The sequence below is a fragment of the Centruroides sculpturatus genome, unplaced genomic scaffold, assembly GCF_000671375.1.
Source record: "Centruroides sculpturatus isolate CEXI.00-Female unplaced genomic scaffold, Cexi_2.0 scaffold1487, whole genome shotgun sequence".
NCBI lineage: Eukaryota > Metazoa > Arthropoda > Arachnida > Scorpiones > Buthidae > Centruroides > Centruroides sculpturatus.
This window is the reverse complement of record NW_019385691.1, coordinates 97232-114458: the sequence shown is the minus strand read 5'-3', so window position 1 is coordinate 114458 and position 17227 is coordinate 97232. Positions and strand designations below refer to the sequence as shown.

Below are 17227 nucleotides of genomic sequence, written 5' to 3'. Positions count from 1 at the left end.
CTACGGAGAGATTTCTATCGTCTGGACAGTCTGTACAGTATTATATATAAATTAGGTACTGTACATATAATTATATATTAATTATATATAAATTAGGTACTGTATATATAATTATATATTAACTTAATTTATTGTAACTTTATTATAATTATATATATACTTTTTGCCGTCCAGCGCCACGCTACGGAGAGTTTAGGCAAATTGAGTTTACTATCGTCTGTACAGTGTGTAAATTAGGTACCGTAAGTCTAATACATTTTATACATTTCTTGTGAAAGAAACATTATTTGTTTCTTTCTTATTCAATGGCCATAAAAATTATATATATTAATGATGTCTCCAAAGTTCAATGAAGTTTTCGCAGAAAAATAACTTATCAGAAATTGCGGCCGCTGTTTCGTGCGCTGCTCTGCGATGAAAACAAGCTTAAGCAATGGCAACGTCGAATGGTGCACACTCGGTAAGTAATCCTACAATTTTTTGTTTATAGCATGGTTTATACAAATTATTCCCAAAAAAATATACATATTTTGGAAATGTTGAGTCGAATTAGTCTAGGAAACAATTAATTTTATGGAAGAAAACCTTTCAAACAGCCGTAGTCCGTAAACTTCACACGTGTAGGGCTGTGATTGGCAAGGACTCGTACAAAATGGATTCATAAAAAAGGGAACGTATCTACCGTGTTATGGGGGGGTCGACTGTAAATAAAAATGTAAACGTTCATTTGTTCAAAATCTTAAATCTCCGAAAGTTCTTAACCAATTGCTTTGAAATTTTGACACAGTGGTACATTCAAATACACGCATGTTTTTATATTATATAAATGTCAAAATTCCCCCCTCCACAGGGGAGAGGGACAAGATTAAGGCTGACCGTGAAGAACTGGGCTTCTATTATACTATTTTAGATGTGGTTTTTTGCATTTTTGATTGCATTTTAATATGGTATGTCAAGAGAATGTACACTAAGAAGGGATTTTTCGAAATTCTTCCTGTAGAAAGTGTTATACATTTTAAAATAGATACATTTTGAGCCACAGCAATGCATGGCCGTGTATAGCTAGTAATAAATAATAATTTAAAAAGTATAAAAAAGTTAACTAATTTTTTCATTATGATAAAAATTCATTTTTATCTTAAAATTTCATATTGTTTAAAACTAGTAATGGAGTGAAAAACTGGAATTGAGAATTGGACATTTTCTGGTAGTTGAAATCAAGAGAAATTTTGGTATCATCCCATCTCTAAAATTTCAATTTCTTCACTTGTAACCTGCAGTGATTGTAAACTATTTCTCTACCATTTTGAATCTTCTACTAATATGTACTGATAAAATCCATGTATTTATTTATTTGCAGTTAATGGAAGAAGATAAAAAGCCTGCAAAATTTCTTCCTGCATGCTGGTCAACAATCATTTGCAATCATAATTATCATGTAGGATCTGCATTAATTGTGCCCTGTGGCACGCAAACATATGCTACTGTTATGTATTGATAGGTTCAACTTATCAAGTTGAGTACGAATTTGGTTTTTTTTTTCTTTTTTTATTATTATTATACTTGCAGTTGATGATGGAAGAAGAGAAAATGCCTGCCAATTGTCTCTGCACACACCAACTGAGAATGGTTTCATGACAACCATTATCATGCAGTAAAGCATATCTCCTGACACATTATTGCAACACGGCTGCTTCTCAAAATGTTGCTGCGATCCACCACAGCTCTAACAAAAGAGAAAAAGAAAATGAGAAACTGGTGGCAGTTAGATTAGGTTAGGCATTCGACGAGACAAACCTATCAGTACGTAATAATAAAATAAAGACACTGAGTTCAGTACATGCATACGTTTTTTTTCTTTATCTGCTATCCTAGCGGAACTTATTATGAGAGAGATTGAGCACAGAATGTTCAATTCCCCACTTGCCATCCATTACCCGAGGCTGTATTTTCGTTATGTTGACGACATCCTCATAGCATGGGAAGACACAGATGAGATGTTCCTCATCTTTATGCAACAACTCTCAAGTATATATCCTTCCATCAATTTCACTTGGGAGAAACAAAGCGATGCAGCAATAACATTCTTAGACCTGCATATACATAAATCTTCAAAAGGATCACAATTCTCGATCCATCACAAATCTAGCATAGCTCTGCACATTATACCAGCAGAGGCCTTTCAGCCTTCTCGATACATTAATGCTGCCATTGCCTCTCTTGTCAGAAGGGCTTACTTACTATCCTCTACGCAGCAGCTGGTAAACATCGAGTTAGACATCATCAGTTTGGCAGTATGTGCTGCTGGCTTTTCATGTGCAAAATTTACGCATGTGCTTAAAAGGATAAAGAAAGCACTATTTCCAAGCACTACGTTATGCAGCAAGATGGAGTTTTCAAAGGTACAAACATTGTTGCCATATCTTGGACCCCTATCTATACGCATCTGCAGAATCTTTAAGCGGTGCAATCTTGTACTACCATTAACCCCACTTCCAAGCCTACGCAAACTTATTTGTAACGATAGAGACAAATTTTCCACTCTTGAGAAGTCGGGGGTTTATGCTGTACCTTTGGAAAATCATGCAATGGGAGTAAACACAAGATATATCAAGGCCACCACTAGAATGCTTGCCAGCCGCCTTGATGAGCACCAAGACGATGTTATAAGGGGTAAGCACACCACCGAACTCGCAAAAAAAGTACTTGAGCAGGGTTACAACCCGCTATGGTCCCAAGCGGTTATGCTCAAGAGCTGCAAGGATCAAAAATCATTTTCATATGGGAATCTCTCCTTACTACCACCACCTTGGACAATTGCAACACCCCTACGCTCAATCTGCCCAGTGTATGAATCACACTATACAAACGTTTAAGCAATTATTAGCATTCTCCAGTATGCGTGTAGCATGAGCCTGGTTCTGCGCATGCGCCAGCTCGCACTTTACGGAGCTAACTGCTCGTTCGGTTTTTGAATTATATTTGAATATTTGCTTTGTGTTCTTAATGGCTTTGACAAAGTTTCAACTTATATTTTTTGCGTTCTATTCTACATTGGATTATTTTTGTTTAATTTTTCAGTAAATATCTGTATTTGCCTGAGGACGATGACTATAAGTTTGTTGAAAGTGCTTGCGATAAAAAAATGTATGCATGTAATGCTGAATTCAGTGTCTTTATTTTATTATTATACAATATTTTGGCATGATAGTCATCTTATTGATTACTATCAGTACATAATAGCAGTTTATAGAGAAGCACCTCACATCACGACTCAACTGCAAACCAGAAGGTGTGCTTGCATGGTAATGGCAATCACAAACAGTTATCCATTGGTGTGTGCAAAGAAATTCAGTGAGTTTTTTCTTCTTCCATTTTTGACTGAAAAAAAGAAAAAACAAATTTGTATTTTACTCTATCAGTATGTATTAGTAAAAAGTCCACGATTGGAGGAAAATAATGTACAATTACCTTAGTTTCTTTAAGATAAAAAAAGTGAGTAAAGCAATTTCACCTCAAAAAAAGAAATGAGGGGATGCAAAGAAAGAAAGAGTGACTTTATAGCCTGAGATATATATAAACAGTATTTACAGTAATGTTTATATATCTATAAAAATATTTCTGTTTTTGACTATTATTATTATTATTATGTTGGGTTTAGTGGGTTATACTCGGTACACACTGGTGGCTGTGTACTATGCTGGACCAGAGTCAAGGCATAGCAACCAAGAGCTAAAATTAAATAAGTGTGTCTGTGTCTGTATTCAGGTTATTATTATTATGTTAAGTTTAGTGGGTTACTCAGTTTACACCGGTGGCTGTGTACTATGCCGGACCAGAGTCAAGGCATAGCAACCAAAAACAAAAATTAAATAAGTGTGTCAGTGTATGTATTCAGGAATTTCCTAACAATGTGGCATGTATTCAATATAGTGGCTTCTGTAGTGTAGGAATTCTGTAGTGTGATGTATGTATTTCTATTCAATTGTAATGTTAAATATTACGTACCTATTACGTACGTATTATGTAGTGTAGGAATTCTGTAGTGTGATGTATGTATTTCTATTCAATTGTAATGTTAAATATTACATATAAAAATAATTTTTATATCATTAATTATTATAAAAAAGCAAAAGGCTTATTTTTAGGGGTGAGTTTTAAAAAAAAAATTGTGAATGTTGATAATAAGTAAAATTTTCATTAAGTTTACCCTCCTCAAGATATAACATGACCTCCTTTATCTCTCTATACCCTTGACTTTTAACTAACAAAATTTAATATCATCAATGTCCCATAAATATAGAAATAACCTAAAAGTTTCAAAATTTTGGTTTATCCAGTCCTGCAGTATAATGCAAAATATTATTACATATTTATTGTTAATGCAAATAGATACCAACACATACACCCACACTTAGAGAATTTTGTAAGGATTTTTTACATTTTTGGGCTAATCTAGTGTCAAAATTTTGAGAAATTAAAAAAACCCAGGGAGTGTGAAAATTTGACCAATCATCATATTTTTCCTATGTGGTACAGTATTCTATAACAGCTGGAAAAGTAAAATGTTTATTATCTGCAACAAGTTAAATAAAATTACATTATTATAACAATTAAACTTAATTCCATTGGCCAAGTACATCTTTACATTAATTAAGAATTTAGTGAGAAAAATTTGATCATCATCTAAACAATTTTAGATGGCAAGTAAAATATAATCTTTTTCTGTTTTTTTCCCCCACTCAAATGTTCAAATCTATAGAAAAATACAGTCTTATATTTTCTAATGTTAACAATTAAATACAAGAAATAATAAAAGTATTAAGTATTTGAAAGGATGCATTAAATATAAACAAGGCATAAAATATTTAATGTGTTGAGTCAAGCTTTGCTTTAAACTGCAAATTGCTTTCCATTAGTGGAGTGCACAAATGATTCATAAGTGTAAGTGTAAATGTGAAATATTGGTATAATATAATTTACTTTTAATGTAATTATTATGTATACAAATAATGCTCTATAACAAACCTTGGCTCAGTATTCCGAGAAAATAAACTTCTATTACAATATTGTTACTATGGTCTGACCAATAAAAAATAAACTTCTCAAAATCAGTTTTGATGAATCTTGACAATCTTACTGAAGGTTAAGTATGATCCAATATTTGTCATGCTAATAACATCATAATCATATACATTTAAAATAATAGCTTTTGTTTGAAAATTTCTGCAATGGTTTACTCTATCTATATACAATAGCATTACTTTCCATTATTTTGCTAACAGAATGAAAAAATGTTAATTTCATTTTTAGTTAGTTATTTGCTTCATTCTTTAAACTCTACAATAAAGAAATTCATTTTATATTAATTAATGAAAATAACATTGATATCAAATTTAAATTATTATTATTAAATAAATGCCAATCTGCTAGATAATATTGGGCTATGATATGGATACTACTAATAATTAAATAAGTTCAATATAATCTGCAGATCATATGACAGCTATCAAAAATCAGGTAAGTAGATATTTGTCTGTATTAAATAACTTTAAAATTAAATCTTTGAGTAGTATTTTTTAAGCATTAATTAGATGAATAAAACAGAATTTCAGTATACTACTGGACTGTAACCATTACAATATCATCATATTCAATGAAAGATGAGCATTTTATCATATAAAATGAAGCTCATCTTTCGTTGAATAAGTTATAGATACTTTTACACATTTTGCAGACCATCTGCAGCTAGTTTGTACCCTATTTTGAAAATGCTGAATACAGTAGAGCGTCGATTTTCCGAATCAATTGGGGACTGGAGTTGTCTGGATAACTGATATTTCGGATAACTGATTTACGTATGAAAAAATAGTTTAACGTATCCGATGTCGAAATTTTTCTCCGTTGCATGTCGCTTTGCGTTGAATTTTCGTCGATGTTAAGCCTAACAAAGACTATTGTATCTTTAAAATTTATTTTTTTATTTTGTACAAACAAAATAAATATATTGAAAAATATAAAAATTATAAAAAATTATACTTCAGATGTTAATTTAGTATCAAAAACGTAAAATATTTTAGTAGCCCAAGACGTAGCCAAAGATTGAAGCACCACAGCACTGGCGAAAATTTAAATTTGCCAACTGGAATTCTTTCGGATGATTGACTTTCGGAAAATCGACGCTCTACTGTATATGCTGAGAAAGCAGAAATATGACTTCTGAGAATTTACTTCTCAGCATTATTTCTTTTTATACTACTTTTTACACTTGACTAAATATTAGTATCTTTATTTTAAAGCAAATTATATGCAACAATATATTTAACTACAAGTAAATACAAATATAATTATGCATTAGTTTATATATATTAGTTAAAAGTAAATATATTATCTAACTACAACTTATACATTTAACTAAGAATAAAAATAAACAATTTTAAATTTAGACATCTTCAGGTTTTCTGTAATAATGTTGATTCAAAGTGATATAAGTGATGATCAAATGGATATCATTTCCTATTGAGTCTTAAATACTAAAATCATTCAATTCAGTCAAACCACCTTTTTAAAAGAACAATAAAGGACAAGCTTAACCATTTTTTTAAATTTACTCTAAAAACCTAATTAATCTAAATTTCTTATTCTTTCAAGTTCATTGGAATATTATTTATATGTTGTCTAATTCAAAAGATCAACTGGAGAAGTGGCACAAATGACTACATTGTTTCTCTAATAATTTTAAACTCATATTTTTTATACTTTAAGTGAATAATAAATATCAATAAGCATATAATATGCAAATACAGTTGTATCTGATTATTTTTTTATTTTTATAGTATGGAGAATTATGCAAGTGTACAATGGTCTACGAAAGGCAGTACACAAATAAATAACAACAATTATTTATTTTTTTCAAGTAAATCGTAATATACAGGATTATTTTTCAGATTCCAACTCTGAGGTGTTACAGAATATTCAAAATAGGAGCAAGGAATAGCGTAAATACAAATCAAGGAAACCTGCTTGCAACAATTAAGAAAAGACTGACTTGTAATCTTATAACTAGTACTTACACTAAATTATAAACTAAAAGAGGAAAGGAAGATTAACAAAAAGTTTTAGTATAATAGAAGAAGAGGTTATAAAGAATACCCGGGTTTTTTGATTGGTATTGATGCTCTTCTGGTGGGGAACCACTATAATTCATTTTCTGATGATTTTTAATTGTATCTCTTCAATGATCCTCCTTATACAAGGGATGTTCGTCTCTCTCTGTTCATCTCTCTCTCTCTTTACGTTAACAGGGTCTTTTTTCTGCTGCAGGTCACCTTTGTCTAGATGACAAGCATGAGCTTTGTCTAGATGACAAGCATGAGCAAAGACAGACATGTGAAAGTTACTTTCACATGTCTGTCTTCACCGAGAGTCCGACCCAAGAATGGCCCTCCTTATCAATTATAGTAGCCTTGGGGCTCTCACTTCCCATTGTCAGGGTGGTTCTTAGAAATGGTTACCCACCCATAGGAAGGAATGTTAATCGAAAATTCGAGAAAATGAAAGGGGAAAGAAAACTTAAAACTAAACTTATATCTAAAATATATACAGTAATATGGCATATTGCCACAACATTAATATGATTTATTTAAGGAACACTAAAATTTATTGCTAATATACTCAAATTAAACTTTACTTGATTTATAACTGCTTGAAAATAAAAGAATATAAAAACCATTTTATTCAATTAAATTTAATAAATAATTTATTTTTATATTACTGTATAAAAAAGAAACAAGGGAGAATCAAACCTGGGTCAGTAAGTCAGAAAGCACAGACAGACATTACCGACCAGGCCATGCTACAATTAACATCAAAGTTGTCAGGTTATCTATTCATTAATAATGCATCTTTTTTTTTTTCAAGTTTTCTCCTTGCAGACTTCCTATTCACATAAACAACTCTATTATTTATAAAGGGCATCAAGATCTATGTGATAAATAGTATTTTATAATAAAATTCCATTAACCCAGCATCATCAAAACCGATGCAATGCTGGAATATTGAATATGCCACCTTATTGGATGGTGAAAGTTTTTTCCCTTTCTTCAATCCCCTGAACACAACTTTACATACCTTCACATAAAAACTGGACAAATCCACCTTTTATGATTGTTTAACACACCATTTCAATTTTTCCAGGTTATCTGTACCCTTGGTGGCTTGAAACAAAATATTTTATTCTTATTTTGTGCTTTATACATCTTTAGTGTGTATATTTAAATACAGACATATTCCAATTATCAAAGTATATGAACAGTATCTGTTTTTGTACTTTGATAATTGTAGCTGTTTGTGATAATTATTAATTCCAAGTGTACTAAATAATTTCTGCTTCTCAAATCAAACCCATGCACTAATGTTTTTTGAAAAGTCTTTTAAAAAATCATTCTAGAGCTAAATGATTTTACTTATCACATTATCATGTTGTCTTGCTCATCCTCTGTTTCTATGATGTTTCTATTAGAAGTTGTTGATGATGATGGTAAAGAACAATACACTGATAACCCTGAATGGCTCAACATGCCAATTTATCTAATGTTCCAGCAAACTGATTGCCAGATTAACAAAATTTCACTGTATTAAAAAGTGCACATATCATTAACAAGGGAAGGCCACAATTTGCTATCTCCATGTGCTGTTGTGGCAGTACGCCATAATTTTGTATATACAGTGGAACCTCGGTATACGACCTTAATCCGTTCCTGGTGTTTGGACTTATACCGAATAGGACGTATACAAACCAACCTTTTCCTAAGAAGTAATGTAAAAATGATTAATCCGTTCTCATGTAAAAAAAATTGCTGGCTTTAAACACCTTGCTTTCCTCGCTAGTTCCTGCTTGATTTTTCATGAGATCAGCATGTATCCCTTTAGCTTTCTCGCAAATAATTTCTTCCGATACGCTGTCGCCAGCGCACTGTTTTTCAGTTATCCAAAGCAAAAGCAATTTCTCGACACGATCTAATGTCTTTGATCTCTGTTTAGAAATTGATTTAACCCCTTTCACAACGTTAGCAGATTTAATAATGTCTTTATTTTTCACGATTGTCGATATCGTCGTTCTCGGAATACGGAATGGAACAGTTAAATCTCGAACACGCGTGCCACCTTCATATTTCTCAACAATCTCTTTTTTCAGTTCCATTGCCATTTTGTTTATTTTTCTGTTGCCTTTTTGCAATTCATGATTAATAAAAATAATAAAATGTTACTTACAAATTAAAATCAGAAGAAATTTAACAAAGTTATAAACAGTGGCACCGCAAACGTCTAATCTGGTCTAGTACACCGATAGTGCTACTTGTTCATAGATGGCGCTTATAATTGAATTAAGTCGTATACCGAACAAAAGTCGTATACCGAGCAAAATTTGTTTCGTCCAAACAGGACGTATTCCGAATTGGACGTATTCTAAAGCAGACATATACCGAGGTTCCACTGTACATGCTAGTCGTAAGCCTAATATTAATTATTCAATCTTGCATTCTTTGTTTTCCTATTTCTCAATCTTTCTGTTCTTCACTTCCTTATCGGTAGGGGGCAGCACTGTTCCGAGAACGAGGTGAGAAGAATAAAGAGAGAGCACCTCGAGGCATGTGGGGTGAGGAGATAACGGTCATTCTTGAAGGGGACTCAAGAGCGAGCGGACAGTGAGTTAGGAGTTCAAGATTGTCGTTACAAAGAACATAAGGACGATGAATTGTCTATCCAATCGAGAGAAGAACTGAGTATATTCTGGTCAAGAAATATATATATCGGCAAACTAGAACACAGTTTTCCCCCCAACTGGAAGACATCAGAACAATACAATATCCTGGGTACCCTCTACTCTATCTTTTCTATATATCTAAATATCTGTACTATTCTATCCTTATTCCATTATTTTGTCCTAGTTTTTAAGTTAGTTTATAATCTTAGTAATAGAAATTCGAGTAATACTTCATTGTACTCCATTGTCGCAAACTCGTCTCTGTTGCGTGACACCAAGTGCATAAAGCCTTTGTTCCCTTATTGTACGTGTGTGAGGTCCAGAGTTGGGATCCAAATTGTTTACTGTACAGATACCCTGCAAATAGGTGAGAGCCTGTGTTGAATTTTATTTTTTGTCGTAAATAAACTTTGTATTTGCATATATATTTGTACGTGTTGCCCTTTCGGGGATCCATGCACATTTGATTGTTTTAACAATGGTCTGAAATGGCGTAGTGCCATTATAATAGATAAACACTCCTCCACCATCGCATAGTTTATCTCAGCCCCACATAATTTTTTGCTGAAATAACCTACTGGGATGAAACTCCCATCTCTCAACTGTTCTAATACGACCCCAGCACTTTTGTCGGAAGCGTCTGTGCATAAACTGAATGGGCTGTTAAAATCAGGGTGAGCCAGTAGGGGAGGTTTCGTGAGGATAGTCTTAAATCTATCGAATGATGCTTGACATTTCTCACTCCAAATAAATATTTTCCCCTTTTTTGTTAGTTCAATTAAAGGGAGTGCTAACTCAGAAAATTTTGGGATAAAACCCCGAAAAAACTAACCATCCTGAGGAAAGCGCGTACTTGTCTAACATTCTCCGGGAGAGTTAAATCTGTAATGGCAAATACATTCTTAGGATCAGGAAGGATCCCGTCTTTATCGATCATATGCCCTAAGTACCGCACCTCGCTCATAATTAATTTATTTTTTTTAGGATGTAATTTTAAATTGGCGCTATAGAGAATGCTCAGAACTTTGTCGAGTGTATGGGAAAATAAGACAACATTGTCCTGGAATACATAGCAAGTGATACCCAGGAAATGACCCAAGAGATTTGACACGACGTATTGGAAATATCTACCACTGTTTTTAGCTCTCTGGGGTAACCTGAACATTTGATATTTTCCCCAAGGAATGGAGAAAGTAAATATGTGTTGAATAGAGGGGTCAAGGGTGATTTGAAAATACCCTGATTTTAGATCTAAAACAGAAAAATACTGGCTTCCATGGAGTCTACTTAGAATTTCATTGACCCTTGCTATGGGAAAATCTTGGGAGAGTGTAAATTCATTAATACGTCTAAGGTCATATAAAGCTCGCCCAAATCCTTTTTTGATGATATAAATGGGGGAATTCCAGGCAGAGGAACTCTCCTCTATGATGCCAGCCTCTAAATATGAATCTAACATGTTTTTTAGTTCTTTCAGATAGCAATCTGGTATACAATACTGCTTGGTATGGACCGGCTCAGTAGCTTCGATAATGGGTTTATGAGGAAACTTTGTTGTGCCTTTTAATTCGGTTATAGAAGTGGCAAAGCATTCAGGGTGTTTATTTAAGATGCCATAAAGTTTTTCTTTATTATGAGAGTCGAAGTGACTTAGATCTTGGGTCACCTTAGGAGTATCATTAACACAAACAACACAGGATATGTGGGCATTAATACTCTTATGAGAATCGTTATGTACCATCTCTCTCATACCATCAATGATCGCAGGGATATTATTTATCACATCCATGCCAATTATTGCACTATATTCGAAATGGTCAGGGAGGGCCATACAAGCAATGGTAGTTTCATGAAAATCATTACCATGCACTATGGTACAGCATAATATTTTTTCACACTAACAATACCATTTATCCCTCTTATACCCATTCCATCATTGCCGAGAATAGCGTGACTGATATACGTATGGGGCATCTGTTTAACAACATCAGAGCTTAGTACACAGACTTTTCTGCGCCTGTATCGACAAGAAAAGTAAGACCACAATCATTTATATTACCCCTAATGATGGGAAGGCCACTCACAGAGCGAGTAACTTGTTTTGCCAGATTTAACTGTATGCACAGAGCACGATACTGGCCATCATAGTGCTCCTCTATGTGTTTAAATTACGACTACCACGTGCCGGACAACTGTGGGTGAAGTGACCTCCTTGTCCACAGTTGAAACATTTATTATTATTGATCGTATTCTCCCTGTCATGAACACTCACAAGTCTGTTAACAACGTCCATCAGAGCCTCAATCTGCTTTTCTAATTTATCTAATTTAGTTTCACAGTCTCCCTGATGAGTAACGACTTCGTTCTTATTACAGGCAAGCTCATCGTCCTCGCCCATCACAGTATAAACCCCTCTAGGCTGATTTGTACTGTTACACTCGACTTCAATCCTTTCTTCTAATTCTGCCATTTCGAATGCCTCATCAAGAAATTTGGGAGATCGTCTCATCATGTTGGCCCTTATACGAGAGCACAACCCCTTCATGAATCTCTCCATTATAATTTTGTCACGCAGAGCGATTATCTCGTAATGATCATTAATAGCGCGAGATAGAAGAGTCCTAGTACATATAATATAATCGTATCAGGTTCGTTATTCCCTTGCCTTAGACTTAGTAACTGATCAATTATATTTTTCCCTCCTGTCTTCCTCTTATCAAAACATTTTATCAAGTCCCGTTTAATTTCATCATAGGATTGTGGGTATTGTTCCAGTAAGCAAAAAAAGTACCCAAGGGCTTGCCTTTTAGTCTGGCTTGTAAGACAGCAATTTTCACAACGTTATTCCACCCCGCAAAGTGAGCTATGTTTTCTATAGTTTGGAAAAATTGAGTTATATTAACGGAGTCACTGGGAGAGTTTGAAAACATCTGGATCATCCTGAGAAAACTGGTCACAATGAATGATGGGTTACCGTTATTTCCATTGTTTTGAACTGAGCTCTCTACCAGAGTACTATTAGCCATACTAAATAATCACCACGTGTGCCTCAACAAAAAAACATTAATATCAGCGTGAGAGAAATACTCTCTGAAATAACAACAATGATGTTTACACACAGTGAGGTCAGAGCAGGTATCCTGTCGTGGATGCCATTGTTAAAACAATCATATGTGCATGGATTCCCGAAAGGGCAACACGTACAAATATATATGCAAATACAAAGTTTATTTACGACAAAAAATAAAATTCAACACAGGCTCTCACCTATTTGCAGGGTATCTGTATAGTAAACAATTTGGATCCCAACTCTGGACCTCACACACATACAATAAGGGAACAAAGGCTTTATGCACTTGGTGTCACGCAACAGAGACGAGTTTGCGACAATGGAGTACAATGAAGTATTACTCGAATTTCTATTACTAAGATTATAAACTAACTTAAAAACTAGGACAAAATAATGGAATAAGGATAGAATAGTACAGATATTTAGATATATAGAAAAGATAGAGTAGAGGGTACCCAGGATATTGTATTGTTCTGATGTCTTCCAGTTGGGGGGAAAACTGTGTTCTAGTTTGCCGATATATATATTTCTTGACCAGAATATACTCAGTTCTTCTCTCGATTGGATAGACAATTCATCGTCCTTATGTTCTTTGTAACGACAATCTTGAACTCCTAACTCACTGTCCGCTCGCTCTTGAGTCCCCTTCAAGAATGACCGTTATCTCCTCACCCCACATGCCTCGGGGTGCTCTCTCTTTATTCTTCTCACCTCGTTCTCGGAACAGTGCTGCCCCCTACCGATAAGGAAGTGAAGAACAGAAAGATTGAGAAATAGGAAAACAAAGAATGCAAGATTGAATAATTAATATTAGGCTTACGACTAGCACGTATGTACAAAATTATGGTGTACTGCCACACTTTTATTTTGGTTTGTTTAAAATAATAAATTAAAAATTTTATTGTAATAAAATAAAATATAATTGTAAACAGTATGCTTTTACAAAAAGAGTGAAACTCTACAAGAATGTTCTTATAAAACAAAAGATATCTCTAAGTTTGAAAATTGCTGGAGTAAGTACATTTTGAATCAAACAAACAGAATTAGACTAAAAGTTTATCAGAATAAAACATAATATCTGATTTAATTTAGATTCCCTTTCTTGTGTATTTTGTGTTAACAGATCTGTCCAGTTTGAAGAGGATTTTCTATTTAAATCCTAATTATAAATATTATATTAGTATATTATATAATAATATAAATACAAAATATTAAAAAAGGCTCTTGCATTTATTATATTAGTTAAACAGATAAGTTATATTTTAGTGCACACACATTTTTGAAAATATCTTGCTTTTACCTTGAGATTTTGTTCGTCTTACATCAGGAACTAAAGATTTTCTTGTAGGTTTTCCTGATTTAGTATTTGTAACGTCAACACTTTCATTCTACAAATTGAAAATAAAATTACTCATAAAATTTATAATAAGACATATGTAAATATATGAAAATTTATTATGATGTACAAACAAGTTTAAAATACAGTAGACCCCCTATAAAATGGGTTCATATAATGCGGATTCGTATATAGCAGTGAAAAAATTGCGACGGTATTCATATAAACACACTAAAAGAAACTCGTATGATATGGTGAAATGTCATCGGCAACTCATGTCGTGACAAGATTAGTCAAATCTAGACCAATAGCGGATATTGCACAAACCATTGAGTTTAAACGAGCAGCGGACCTACTAAAAACCATTTATTATTTAACGTCCGTAAAAATTATATTTATATTAATGATGTCTCCAAAGTTCAGCAAAGTTTTCGCAGAAAAATAACTTATCAGAAAACACAATCGCCATTTGGTGCGCTGCTCCACGACAAAAACAAGCTTAAGCAATGGCGTAGTCGAACGGTGCACACTCGGTAAGTAATCATACAATTTTTTGTTTATAGCATAGTTTATATGGATTATTCCCAAAAAATTATACATGTTTTGGAAATGTTGAGTCAAATTAGTCTACAATCGATTAATTTTATGGAAAAAAACCTTTCAAACAGCCGTAGTCCATAAACTGCATACATGCTGGGCTGTGATTGGCTCATGTATTTAAGGACTCGTAGAACATAAATTTCATAAAAAGCAGAATGTATCTACTGTGTTATGGGGGGGGTCGACTGTATTGTACAGACCTAAGAAATATTCAATAAGATAAATTAAAAGTAATGTACAGTATACAACTAAATTTTCTAAATTTTTTAAAACATATACAGGCAGTGAATAATAAATGTGAATAATATGCAAATACAGTTGTATCTAATTATTTTTTCTTTTCATATGATTTATTTAATGTGCATCAAAATTTATCACTAATATATTTAAATTAAACTTTACTTGATTTATAACTGCTACAAAATAAAAAAAAATAAAAAAAACTATTTTATTCAATTAAATTTAATATATAAGTTTTTTTTACATTTAAAAAAAAACAAGGGAAAATCAAACCTGAGTCAGCAATCAGAAACCATATATATTACTGACCAGGCAATGCTAATAAAAGTTTGTAGCTTTTCTCCTTCCTCAATTTATCATTTATTTCATTTTTGCTGTTTTTTTTTTTTTTTAAATATATCATGCATGACCTGTTAGTGCTCTCAGGGCAAAAAGAGAATTACGAGACAAAACTGAACTCCACAAAAAAAAAAAAAAAACTATAACATACATTGGAAAAAACTGCTATGTAGAATGTTTTAAATTTAGATGTGTACAGTGCTACAAATCTATACATTTTTTTTTGTTTTTGATTTTTTTTTTTAACATTAAACAAGGCTCAAGTCTAATGGCTCCATATTATTATTATGTTGGGTTTAGTGGGTTTTACTCGGTTCACACCGGTGGCTGTGTACTATGTCGGACCAGAGTTAAGGCATAGCAACCAAAACAAAACTAAAATTAAATAAGTGTGTCAGTGTCTGTATTCAGGAATTTCCTAACAATGTGGCATGTATTCAATATAGTGGCCTTCTGTAGTGTTATGTATGTATTTCTACTCACTTCTAATGTTCCCAGGCTTTTGTGTAGTGTGTGGGGTATCACACCTGTACAGGAGAGAACAACAGGTACAATAAGCACCCTATCCATCCTCCACAGATGCCTTATTTCCTGGGCGAGTTCTGTGTACTTGCTAATTTTTTCTGTGCATGTGTTTTGTACATTGTGAGTGTTTGGAATGGCTATGTCTATAATGTATGTGATTTTATTGTGTTTGTCAATGAGTGTGATGTCTGGTCTGTTGTGATAAATTGTTTTATCTGTAATTATGGTTCTGTCATAGTACAGTTTGTGTGTGTGTTTTCCAATACAGTCTGTGGAATATACTTGTAATATGGTTTGTGAATGTCTAATAATTTGTGTTTCTTTGCAAGCTCTTGGTGTATTATATTTGCTACTTGATTGTGTCTATGTAAGTAATCTGTCTGTGCCAAGAGCTTGCACCCAGATGTAATGTGTTGTATAGTTTCTGGCATGATGTGACACTTTCTGCATGTGTCATTTGTGATATTGTATCTTTGAGTATGTGTTTTCTGTAGTTTTTAGTATTTATAACCTGATGCTGTATGGCATTCATGAATCCTTCCGTCTCCCCAAAGAGACATCCCTGATCTAACCAGCTGTTTGATGCAGTTTTGTCAACAAAATCCTGGGCCAGGTCGTAAGGATGCCTGCCGTGGAGTGCCTTTCGAGCCCATGATTGCTTGATGGTGTCTCTGCTTTTTATGTGTTGTGTCATGTCTGTGTGATGTGAGTGTAAGTTTAATGGTGTGCTATTTGAGTCTGCTAGAGTTACTGCTTTATGTAATTGTGATGTTTCTTGTTTCCTGTAGAAAAACTCTCGCAGTGACTGTATTTGTTTGTAGTGAAGGTTAACTATGTCAATCAGGCCACGTCTTTACGTGGAAGGGTTAATCTTTCTGTAGCGGATTTAGGATGATGTTGTTTATGCTTAGTGTTGTTCTTGTTTTCATTTGGAGTTGCTCGAGATCTGTGTGAGTCCAATGTATAACTCCAAAAGAGTATGTGAGTACCGAAATGACATATGTGTTTATTGCTTTAACTGTGTGTTTTGCATTTAGCTGTGTTTTGAGAATGGCATTTAACCTACTTTGGTATTCTTTAATTAATCTTTGCTTTATTTGTGTATGTTCTGTTAGTTTGGCCTGTTCGAATCCTAAATACTTGTAGAACTTGCCCTCTTCCATGGATTCAATAACGTCTCCATTTCCAAGTGCAAAATCTTCTTTCTTCAGGATTCTTTTTCTATGTGTAGTTTTTTGCATTTGTCTAAGCCAAACTACATTTGTATGTCCTTGGTGTATGAATGTGTGATTTGTAGGAGTTGATGAAGTTGTTTTTGTGTGGATGCATAAAGTTTTATGTCGTCCATGTA

At 33.4% G+C, this 17227-nt stretch overlaps 1 protein-coding gene across 3 annotated transcripts in view; it reads right to left on the bottom strand.

Annotated features, from left to right (window-relative positions):
* LOC111641238 (syntaxin-binding protein 5-like) overlaps positions 1–17227 on the bottom strand; it is a 122990-nt gene that overhangs the window by 21079 nt on the left and 84684 nt on the right. For all 3 annotated transcript variants that reach the window (XM_023387374.1, XM_023387375.1, XM_023387376.1), the window contains exon 11: positions 14137–14224. In XM_023387374.1, coding sequence (XP_023243142.1) covers positions 14137–14224 — 88 coding nt within the window. The remainder of the gene's footprint in view (positions 1–14136; positions 14225–17227) is intronic.